Genomic DNA, 12,666 nt, shown 5'->3' with positions numbered 1-12,666 from the left:
AAAAATTACATTAACATTTTAATTCTCTTCAGCAGGGTATAACCAGAGGTGACGCTAATGTCGTTTTTCTACGCGTGTAAGTATCGCGATAGTCTTGGTAGTACGTTTGCGGTCAGACTCGTTATATCACAAACTATATCAGAATTTTATTTTTACGTAGACATGTAAGATATCTTTTAATAAGCCACGCTTAATGCCACGTTATTAACTTTTTCCAGTTTAAATAAATTGACAAAACAATACTATTACTTTATAAGGACCAACTGTGGCGTCTCGTTAGTAGGACAAAAAACAAAACAAAACAAGAAACACGACGTCTGTTAAACGGATTCAGTGGTAGGCGTGCAACAATCTTTCATTTTCTCCCACCGATTAGAGTATTACGTGTTTGGGTTTTGTGTTTTCTTACAGCAAAGCCACATTGGACTATCTGCTGAGCCCAGGGAGGGGAATCAAGCCCCTGATTTTAGCGTTGTAAGTCCATAGACATACCGCTGTACTAGTGGGGGGTGTAGAATTACGTAACACCAGTTTATGAAAACTCACATTGCTTCCTCCAGGGAGTCGGGTCCTGTGTTTATGAACGTGATATTTTATTTAAAAAAAAAAAACAGTTGTGTTTTGAATAAGAAATAAATGAACGGCTTTTATCGGATTTTTAAACTTAACTACATAAAAAGAGTACTTCGTAAATTATATATATGTATATCTTGTACAGTCAAAGTCCCAATAACGTCAAATCTGTGGCCTTATAAGTCTAAAAAATTGGAATACGGCAGATAATTCAAATTTAAACTGGAATTTTTCACTTAGTGTTGGTTAGAAATAAGGAGGATTTATGAACGTTGAACGAAACATGTCTAAAGCTGTAGAGAATATGTACAAGTCAACGAAAACTAAACTGCCTTGTACAGTGTTTCGTAGCTCGTTGCGATGAAGGTGTCGCATTGAGTTTCGTGCGTTGAGAACAGTGTAAATCGTACGATCGAGCCTTGTGAGACCTTATCAGGATTACGACCGAAAATGTCATTAACATTCAGGTAATCCAACATATGAAACAATGCACTCTATTATATATGAGTGAGAACGTAAGAACTGTATATTTAATCAACTTTACTTACTATTATGTTGATTGAATTTTGGTTTGGCTCTGAGTAAAAAAGTAGCTCCGATAGGAAGTTAATATGAATAGTTATTAACACAGAATTAAATAATAAAGCAAAGATATTACTACACCTTACTGAAGAACCTCAATTTTTAGGTTTTGGTTTCGTTTGTGCAATATTTAGCTGCACTAAAAATATATACATCGAGAGAAATAGAAGTTCTACGTCTCACAGCTGTACTGTTGCACGTGAAAATATCGATCTAACTTCAAAAATAGCAACATATAATTCAGCTTATTGTTATTGGAATTCATACTTGAGAACCCTCTTTAGATTGTCATAGAACGACGTCAGGAAGATAAAAACTTTAACACAGAAAACAGTATTGATATGAGACTTGAGTAAATACATTAGTGACGAAAATAGTCCAGAATACAGGTTTATAAACATACACGTGTATTTTTTTTTTTCAACACGTTGTTAATCATAGTAAACTTACATAGTTAGATGACAAAGAAATAAAACAGTACGCTTATAGATATTATTAGTATTGTTGTCACCAAAAATGAACTAAATGGATTAAAACATTTTTAATTAACAGATGTGACGTATTTATATTTGTTCGTCCTGTTTGATATTAGACATTAAATAACAAAGTTTCACAGAATGTCCTTTTCAAGTCACACTTTGAAACACTCCAAGAATGTTTAATTTTTCATACTTGAATGATTAGACATACTAAAGTATTTACAGATGAAAATAAAAACGGAGTATGAGATTACATATTACCTACTTAGTGACGTATTGTGGCACTTGGCGGGAATGAAACCGTCACCTAGCAACCGAAATAACAAGTGCTAAAGAGTTGTTTGTAAACATTAGCTTGACGGACTGAATGTGACGATATAGGTTTCTACAAAACAAAAATCAACAATCATACGCTATCACTGGACTGGTGATGTTTCCATGAAATATGCTATAGTGTGGACTTATTATCAGTTAGCGGTTTATGACGCCTTGATTAATGTATCCTGTCGAGTGTCTGTACTGAGTTCCAGAACACCACCTGATGATCAATACAAGACTATATATATACAGTCTTGTATTGATCACCAGATGTATATATATATATATATTTAGTTTTCAGTTATCTGTAAAACCACCAGCTGGTGTATTCACAAAACATCTGAAACGATTCACTTACTTTATTGAACTAACAGAGATGTGCTGTTTTCTATCTATCTATCAGCTTACCTTTGTTACTGTTGTCGATTATTCCGTTACTTGTAGAGGGGTCATCTTGACCTATACTACCCTTTACAGAGTTTTTACTGTTGACCCCTCTCTGTTGTGATAATTGCTTATGTCGAGGTCTCTCTTGGTTACGTAGCATCACGAGCTCCCTGATAGGAACCATTCTACCCTCCCCCTTGTTGTAGAGGAATGGTTCTACCAGCTCTCTTATTCTTTCGTCCAGCTACAAAGAAAAGAAGTTGGAGTTTTGTGCACTTATAAAAATTATACTGGAATTTACTTTATCATAAATAAACCGATAACACTCATTGCTTAAAATCGTTATGAGGTCACACAATCCGTAAGACTATGATAATCCAGTCTAGTGATGAGAATTTCTTGAACACATTTATTGTTCCAAGCTGGTATTAAACAGAAAATATTTGTGATTGGTCTGCAAATTTAAAGACCAAGATGGCTGTTTTGGACGGAAACCATAGCTGCTTCTCTTTCTGGTCACTGGGGAAGATGATGACATCTTTCCACCATGTTTTAGACATTAATCTCTTAGTATGATATGATCTCAATAATAGTTTGAGGTTAGAAGAGTGAAAAAAATATTACCCCTTTGAGATGAGATTCTAAAATAATGACGTTTTCACAACCAACAATTATGGCATAAAATGTTTTTGGGCCGACATGGCCAGGTGACTAGAGAACGCTCGACTCGTAATCTGAAGGTCGCAGGTTCGAATCCCTGTCACACCAAATATGCTCGCTCTTTTAGCCGTTGGGGTGTTACAATGTTACAGTCAATCCTACTATTCGTTGGTAAAAGAGTTGGCAGTGGGTTGTGATGACTAGTTGCTTTCCTTCTAGTCTTACACTGCTAAATTAGGGACGGCTAGTGCAGATAGCCTTCGTGTAGCTTTACAAGAAATTCAAAAAATAAACTTAAAATGATGTTTTCACAACCAAAAATGCTGTCGTATTATGATGACGTTTTTAGAATTTGAGCTTATCGGCACGTGTACTCGTACTTAGCAAGTTGGATTGTAGATTGAAAGGTTCTAGGTTCATGACATGACGTCACTGAGCACATTCTACACTCTCATCTGTGAATGCGTTATAACAGTGCAGTAAATCCGGTTGTTTACTCCGAACACCTAGGCAAAGCTTTTATGATGAAAGTTGCTACTGACAGTTGTACTTAAACTCTAGGAATTTCTGATCAAACTTTTCTAACCTATCTACGTGTCACATAAAGGGCCATTATAATAAAATCGTTAATACCAGCTCATATCTGACGCCATAGTTACGATCAAGCTGTGATAAGTAAGAACGTAGTCATTGCTAATTTAGCATTGAAAACTGATCACAGCTGTGCGTACTGACTTAGTATAAAGCGTAGTATACAATATTTTACTATTGTCATACATCAGATGATAAACAAGTAGCTGCATTGTAGTAGTCGTGAAATAAGTAACATTTTACTTTGATAAATCATACAGTCAGCGCACACATACATTGTTGTGATCTTGAAGTAAGGAACTTCCCTTTGTTAACATACATCACAAAGTTTTAAAGTAGAAACCACCCTAATATCATACATCACTTCATTAGTCTTCAGCTGGATTGTTGTAAGATTATTTTCGGTGATTGGGATTCGAGCTCACGACCTGAAGGTCTTGAATTGAGCGTCCTAACCACCAAGCCATCTTTATTTTTCTAGGTAGTTTATTTTCAAAAATCTAATTATTTTATGTGTGTGTGTGTTAATTTGTCTCTTTGGGTAGCTTATTAATAAGACATCTCCAACTGTAATTTCGCAATTATGCGGATTTTGTACAACGTTTTAATGGTGTTTATTAAACAGAGATAAGATTCATGTTATCGAATGTTACACTTGACTAGAGATAGTTGGATAATTGTAAGATTAAAATAAACATGTGTTTTATTAGTTGTATTCTTTTCAAAATCGTCCATTTCCTAGTTTAATGGAAAATCTCAAAAGCCTTACCTAATCGGAAAACAAGGCTATTTTCATGACTTAAGTGTGCGTGAAGAAAGTATATATACATCGGGTGGCACTTCTGTCAACGTGGAAAAGTTACGCTTTGATATTCAGGGGCAAATATCAAAAAATAACACGTGGAAATACATTCTTTCCTAAGAATCCAGTATTTTGGAGCAACATCCGAATTGAAAAAGAACAGAAATGAACAATATTTCCATGTTTAAAAATAAGTATTAATTTTCTTCCCCCTTGTGAACAAAATCACGTGGGGATGTTTCTAGAGTGAGACTTCCGTGACTGATTTAGCCTCAGCAGAGAAGCCTGCTTCCAGGGGCAGTCGTGGTATTGTCACTGTTCTAAATACGACCACCTTCAATCCGTACTGGGCTATTTACTCTGTCTACACGGGGAATCGAACCTCGGATTTTAGCGTTGTAAGTCCGTAAACAGACAACTTGGAAATATCAAACATAGTAGCATTCTCTTCTACTGTTTCTATGGTAATATTAAATTTAGTGAAATACTACTGGAAATAGATGCCTTGGATGCACATGTCTCTTAAGTACAACAGAACAAGTGTGGTTTTACTACGTGATATATAAACACATTGTAACAAGTGTGGTTTTACTACGTGATATATAAACACATAGTAACAAGTGTGATTCTACCATAAGCTGTATAAACATATCATAACTAGTGTGGTTTTACTACATGATATATAAACACATCGTAACAAGTGTGGTTTTATCAAAAGCAATATAAATACATCCTAACCCGTTGGATCTTGTATTTCCTCTGAACGCTCAATCCTTCATGCAGAAGGATAATAGAATGAATCGATTATTCCAAACATTACTATGTATATAAACTAATAATATTTTATTAGATTTTGGTCACTACTGACCAGTTGGAGGTCACAAAGTTTAGAAAACCAAGTAATAATTATACAATATCTTGTCCATTCCAAAAACAGCTAACACTAAAAATAATCAGGATATGACAGCCTGCTTTTCCAAAGGCTGATATGTATAAATACAAACCTGTAGTAGTAAGACACGTACACAAAACTTGGTAACCCATATCTAACAGCAGTAAATACAGTTCCCCAGTAGGTCAGCAGTGAATTTACGGACTTATAACAGACTTTTATTTTTTGTGTTGGACGGAGTGAAGATACCCTACTGCGTCGCTTTGGGCTAAAAAATATAAAACAACAATGACGTTTAAAAATGCCATTACAAAACATTCAAATTAATTAGTATTAATTATTGTAAATATTAAAACCACTGAGACCATCTGTAAGATATGCATTGTTTTCTAACCACCTGTAAGATATGCATTGTTTTCTAACCATCTGTAAGATATGCATTATTTTCTAACCATCTGTAAGATATGCATTGTTTTATAACCATCTGTAAGATATGCATTGTTTTCTAACCATCTGTAAGATATGCATTGTTTTCTAACCATCTGTAAAATATGCATTGTTTTCTAACCATCTGTAAGATATGCATTGTTTTCTAACCATCTGTAAAATATGAATTGTTTTCTAACCATCTGTAAAATATGCATTGTTTTCCAACCATCTGTAAAATATGCATTGTTTTCTAACTTGTTTTAAATTTAACACGATCAATTAAATATTTTTCAGTCGTTGTTAATGATATAGATAGTGACAACTCTTGTAAAACGGGTGTTTTCTGTGCACACAACTGTTATGCGGTGTAAGCGTTACAAAATAAAAGTAGTGTGAAATCGTCATAAACTTTGTATAGGTAGTAACCCGAGAATTCAGACCAAGTAAAGAATCTTTTTCAAAAAAGGAAGTAAATATAGGGATGGCTAATATCAATCCTTCAAAAACAATATAAACAAGATGGCATTTGAGCCATTACTACATAGTTGTACAGGTAAGAATTAAAATATAGCAATATATATATATATATAATTATTCAACGACAGTTCAGTTTAACGTGTCCTATTTTTATTTGTTAACATTCTACTGCACTAAGTGTCTGTGATATTTTGTACAGATGATATAAATGCCATCCTTACTATCTTGTTTACATTGTTCTAAATGATTGATATCAGCTATAGTTACATTTACTTCCTTTTTTTGAAAAAGTTTTTCTTTAGATGTTGCTTTATATTATTTCAATGTACACAGAAAAGTTGTATATATATAGGCAAGTTATATATACCGTGAGGTTCCCACTGTAATATTTATTGTTTATCTATTATTGGCTGGTAATAAAACATCAAATTTCTGTAAAAGAAAAAGTAACTTCAAGGGGGTAAGGACAACATCATTTACACTAGAATCATGATTTTTAACAACAATTAATACTAGTTATTAACAGTACTTATAAAAACAGATACTTCGTTTGAAATTATGTTGACCAGAGCAGACTTATACTTAGAAAGTAAATAGATTAGTTGGTTCGATTTATGAATAGTAAATTGGACGATTGGTTAAATGGTTGGTGAACAGAAGGGTAGTTGGTTGAATGGATTACTACCAGTACGGCTAGATTTCATTACCTATTTCAATTGTTCCTCAGATATATCTGCTGTCCTGTCTAAATTGACTGCAGATGGAGACTTCACATCAGCTGTGGTGGTTATGTAACATTTCATCTTAACTTATTCACCCAAAACATTAGCTACAATCAAGGGAAGTTAATGGTCTGGAAGTATAACTTCCTGTACTCCGAATCAGCGTTTCGGTGATTAGCTTGAAAGAAATGATTTCGTTTTCTTTTTTCTTATGAACGTTTCAAAATATGAAATAAAAACATAAAAATTAAGAATTACTTTAGTCTCTTTCCTTTCACATCTTCGGCCCGGCATAGCCAGGTAGGTTAAGGCATTCGACTTGTAATCTGAGGGTCGCGGGTTCGAATCCCCGTCGCACCAATCATGCTCGCCCTTTCAGCCGTGGTGGCGTAATAATGTGATAGTCAATCCCACTCTTCGTTAGTAAAGGAGTAGCCTAAACGTTGGCGGTGAGTGCTGATGACTAGCTGCCTTCCCTCTAGTCTTACAATGCTAAATTAGGAACGGCTAGCGCAGATAGCCCTTGTGTAGCTTTTGCGCGAAATTCAAAAACAAACAAACAATTAACATATTTTTTTACTAAGGGAATTTTGTAACGTGGTTACGTTACTAAGTACAAAGTACAACTACCTATTCTTATTTTCTCTAAAACTTATTGATACTAGATACAATTACTGTGACTTTTGGTTATTAATTTAATAGGACAAAGACTTTCACCTAGCTGTGGCTAGGGTACTTGACTCGCAACCTGTGGATCGCAGGTTCGGATCGCGCCACCCAAGAATCTCGCTTTTACATCCGTGGGGAGAGCATTATAATGTTCTGGTCAGTTCCCTTTTTCGTTGATAAAGAGTAGCCCAAGAGCTGGCAGGAAGTGGTGCTGAATAGCTGCCTTCCCTCTAGTTAATTAATTATAAATGTGAGAAGACAAGCACAGATTGCCTTAGAGTATACACTGCTGGCCAAAATCTTAAGGCCAATGAACATAAAGAAAAAAATATGCATTTTGGGTTGTTAGACTCAATCACTTATAACCACTTATATGAGTAGAGCTTTGAAAGATGAAAATAAGAAAAGGAAAAAAAAAAAAAAAAACTTTTTTAGCATTTAATAGGGAAAATGTGAACACTATAAAATTAGCCTAAATACTAGCTGGTCAAAAGTTTAAGACCATACTGAAACGAAACGTTAATCGGTAAACACGTAACGAAATTTAGACATTTGTGTTCAAGCATTAGCGTTGTCAACATCTCCCACTGGCATTTCCTGTGTTAGACTGGGTAAAAACATGGCAAAGGCTAAAAGGTTGACAGAATTTGAACGTGGCAGAATTATTGAGCTGCAAAAGCAAGGTCTCTCTCAACGTGCCATCGCTGGTGAGATCGGGCGTAGTAAAACTGCTGTTGAAAATTTCTTAAAAGACCCTGAGGGATACGGAACGAGAATTTCAAGTGGTCGGCTCAAGATAATTTCGTTGGCCTTGAGCAAGAGGATTCGACGGGTTGTTCGGCAAGACACCAGCCGATCTTCGAACCCGAATAAGGCCTCTACGGACGCAAAATGCAGCTCAAGAGCAATAAGACGGCATTTACGAGAGAAAGGCTTTTAAAACCGTAAACGTCTTTACAGCCCACGCCTCCTTTCACACCACGAAACAACTCGGTTAAACTTTGCTGAGAAGAACCAAACATGGAAAAGTGGAAGAAGGTTTTGTTCTCTGATAAGAAAAAATTTAATCTGGGTGGTACAGATAGCTTTCAACGTTACTGGCACAATAAGGATATCCTACCGGAGACATTTTCTACACGACACAGTGGAGGAGGTTCCATCATGATCTGGGGTGCTTTCTCCTTCCATGGAACAATGGATTCTCAGGGTTTACAGGGGTGTCAAACAGCAGCTGACTACATTGACATGTTGGAGAGAGTATCCTTATTGACTGCAGGCCCTCGCTTGTGTAGAAATGACTGGATCTTTCAGCAGGACAACGCTGCAATCCACAATGCTCGCAGAACAAAGGACTTTTTCATATCGAATAACGTGATTCTTTTGGACCATCCAGCGTGTTCTCCCAAACTAAACCCCATTGAAAATGTTTGGGGGTGGATGGCAAGGGAAGTCTATAGAAATGGACATCAATTCCAAACAGTGCATGATCTTCATGAAGCCATCTTCACCACTTGGAATAACATTCCAGCCAGCCTTCTGCAAACGCCTATATCGATCAGGCCAAAGCGAATGTTTGAAGTTATTCGCAATTACGGCCGTGCAACTCACTACTGAGATCTCTTGTTGGGCATTTCCTACCATGTTTAGGACTTCTTTTTGGTATGGTCTTAAACTTTTAACCTGCTAGTATTTAGACTAGTTTAACAGTATTCACATTTTCCCTATTAAATGCTAAAAATGTTTTTATTTTTATTTTCCCTTTTCTTATTTTCATTTTTCGAAACTCTACTTAAATAAATGGTTGAGTCTAACAACGCAAAATACATATTTTTTCTTTATGTTCATTGTCCTTAAGATTTTGGCCAGCAGTGTATTTACACAAAATTCAAAACAAACAAATCATTTGTTTCTTCTGAATATTTAACCTTTTTCTGTAAGAGTGCTTAAAAGTCACCGTTTCCACCTGAAAGTACAAATGAAACGCGGTAGAATGTTGATTATTTTCACAGTAGTATATATCTATATAAATATTTTATTGTTAACCAGAATTTGAAATTTTGAATTAATTTTGAGACTCGATCTCGACAACGAACGAATAACAAGCTTGTGCAACTCGAAGGCCGAATAGATATGGCTATCTATTTACTTAAAATATTTTCACTGAGCTTCAGAACCAAATATGTGACCTCTGTAGCTTATCGATAAATCATTAATTTTAAGACATTTCCCAACTCAAGCCTTTTCAGGTGTATAATATTTTTGTCTCCTTACAGATGATTTTCTCTAAGTATGTGACTTCCTCCATACGCTTTGTAGCTCTTGTAGTTTGTATTTGAAGCCTAGCTTTGACTTACATGTTACAAAACACACAAGATGTGCAACTTTATATATCAGATAATCTTGATTGTTTGTAGTTAATAACAAAGTTACATACTGTGCTATCTGTGGTGTGCCCATCGCCAATATATAAAACCGGTTTTTAGCGTTATAAGCCCACGGACTTACCGCTAAGCCACTTGGTGCGGGAATTTCAGAAAAGAGAAAATACGTTTTGAGCTAACAGAAATAATACTTCGAAAGATAAGGTGAACGTTCTGACAGAATGGGTAAAATAAACTGAAAGAGAAAAGACAAGGTGAACATTTTGACAGAATGGATAAGATTAAAAATGAAGCAATCTAAAAGAAACCATTGAGAGCAAATGTTATGACAGATTGATGAGATGAAAGTAAATTAAAAAAGAAACTGATACCTCTGCATAATTCCGAGTTCTAGAAGCTTCCTTCATAAGCGTGACCAACTCCCCTCCACCGCTGACCGCCACCAAGGAGTAGATCTTCTGTGAAGACGTATCTGCTTGTTTTTTTACTCCCGATGTAACGTTGCTGTTGGTATTACCCATGACCAGGGTTCGGATTGTGAGGGGGGAGAAAGAGAGAGACAAAAAACGTATTTCTCTTAATCCTTAACTAATCGCTTTGCTAAGAATCTTCTAAACTGCCAATTGTATAACACGTCTTTGTACATGATTGAGTCTGTTTATGATAAACGATAAACAGTACAGCTCGTGACAATATAAAGAATAATAATTACTGTTAAACATCGAATATGGAGTTACAAGAAACCTCTAGGTATCATATCCTTCGTGTCGATATTCTGTCTCCTTTTAAAACATGCCTAAGTATCACTTGTCATTTCTTTTTATTCAATATATTTAAATCATAGAGTAATAATAATAACCATTTATTAATGGATGTTTAGTAATAATACTTAAAGTATCGAATTTGTCTATGATTATCAAACGGACCAGTACCGTGGCGTGTGTTGTTAGGTAGTTATATGAAATATGAGCCCTTAATTAGTGTAACGTACAGACATCCACCATCTAATCACATGATTTGAGTAGCGTGTTCCCCTCCCCCCTTACTCGGCCCTCTTTTCACTTTAGATTCTGTAATGCATATTGAAATCTAAAGAAAGGTGTGGTTAAACAACGACAGGACCAATAAAATCAGTGCATACTTACAGTGATGTCACGTCGCTCTGTGGAAATCGTATCATTGGTAAAGGGAAAAGAGACGGGACCTGACTAACAAATCACAATCTACGTGAATTTGTTCACGTGCCAAAATTTGGAGAAAAATTCCTGAAGTGCATGCCACAGGAATGAAAACCTTTACATGGACAGCAATGTTTACATGTGTTTCCATGGTTACAGAATAGTGACGTGAATGAAGAAAAGTACTGAAACAGTAGCGCCCCTAAAAGTAATAATACCCAGTGTACTTGAAGAATAATTACAAAATCATTCTCTCTTAATGGTGTCGGTTAGGTCAAAACGATCTGGCAAAAAAAAAAAAAGCCATACAAAAGACAATTGAAAAAAATTGCGTTAAGACTAAGTCTGGATGCACTTTTATTGTCTGTCAAAACAAAACAAAAACAAAAGAACAGTAACCCTAGACTTACTAAGTATGGAACGTCAAATTTTCAAACCCATTTTCCTAAGCCATGTGTGCACCTAGTTATTCTGAGTTCCATGAATTTCTGGGTTAAAAAGTTTCCAATAACATATGTGACACATAAAAATTACAACTAACGTAGCGGTTATTCATTTTTGGGGTCCCTTATGTATCTTACGTGGGAAATAAATAATTTTTGTTTAACTGTTTTCATTAAATTTTTAAATTCATGCACTTACAACTTTAAAATCCAAGAGTCGGTTTCTCGCAGTAGACAGAACACAAATAACCTGTTATAGGGCTTTTCGTTAAATAAACATCTTTACACAGAGTGTTGTGAAAAAACAACAATAACAACATAAAAGGTCGGTAATTTCCTTTGTGAGCCAATAAAAATTAAGATAATTCATGAAATGAAATCGTGGCGTATTCATAAAATAATTACTGATAAAAATCATTCGATTAACGACTTTTAATATATATAAAAGCAAATGCGTTTTGGTAAGTCTAAATTCCAACAACAACTTTTATGTCATATCGCTTAACAACAAAAGTATAACCTAATGTTGTTGTTAATCTATGTACTGAAAGTATAAATGAAATATGTAGATAACAAAACTGGAAAAGAAAATTAATACTAGAAATAAACGGCCTTATAACAACAAAATATTATTTTTATTTAATTAAACATTCAACATTTCGCCTTACAGCTTTTTTGGGAGCGTCCATTAAAATATAAATCAAAACTGTCAGCACAAAACTTCAAAATTGAAAAATCCCTACATAAGTAACCACTGAATCAATGTTACAAGCTGATGGGAATTGGCTATCGTAAGATTTATATAATATTAATATTTATAGTAATAAATGCTGTTATTCAAACCAAAAGTCATGCAAATGAAAGGAAATTATCATGCAGTTTTGATAAAAGTTCTTCTTGGAAATATTTTGCTACTTATTTAGTGATTTTTGTATGATTTTATGTATTCATTTCAACCATGTTTCTGTATTTTTTTTTTGTATCACCATCCTTACTGGCCTGGCATGGCCAGGTGGGTTAAGGCATCCGAATCGTAATCTGAGGGTCGCGGGTTCGAATCCCGGTCGCACCAAATATGTTTGC

The 12,666-nt window shown here is 35.0% G+C and overlaps 1 protein-coding gene across 1 annotated transcript in view; it reads right to left on the bottom strand.

Moving 5' to 3' along the window:
* LOC143253882 (transient receptor potential cation channel subfamily V member 5-like) overlaps positions 1-10,901 on the bottom strand; it is a 40,317-nt gene extending 29,416 nt beyond the window's left edge. The window contains 2 exon segments of the mRNA XM_076508395.1: positions 2,370-2,583; positions 10,334-10,901. Of these exon segments, the coding sequence (XP_076364510.1) occupies positions 2,370-2,583; positions 10,334-10,483 (364 nt within the window). The 5' untranslated portion in view covers positions 10,484-10,901.
* Positions 10,902-12,666: the final 1,765 nt, after the last annotated feature.

The sequence above is a fragment of the Tachypleus tridentatus genome, chromosome 6 (assembly GCF_004210375.1).
Source record: "Tachypleus tridentatus isolate NWPU-2018 chromosome 6, ASM421037v1, whole genome shotgun sequence".
In the NCBI taxonomy this organism is placed as follows: domain Eukaryota; kingdom Metazoa; phylum Arthropoda; class Merostomata; order Xiphosura; family Limulidae; genus Tachypleus; species Tachypleus tridentatus.
The sequence above is the reverse complement of the archived record's forward strand: the minus strand, read 5'-3'. Positions and strand labels throughout refer to the sequence as shown.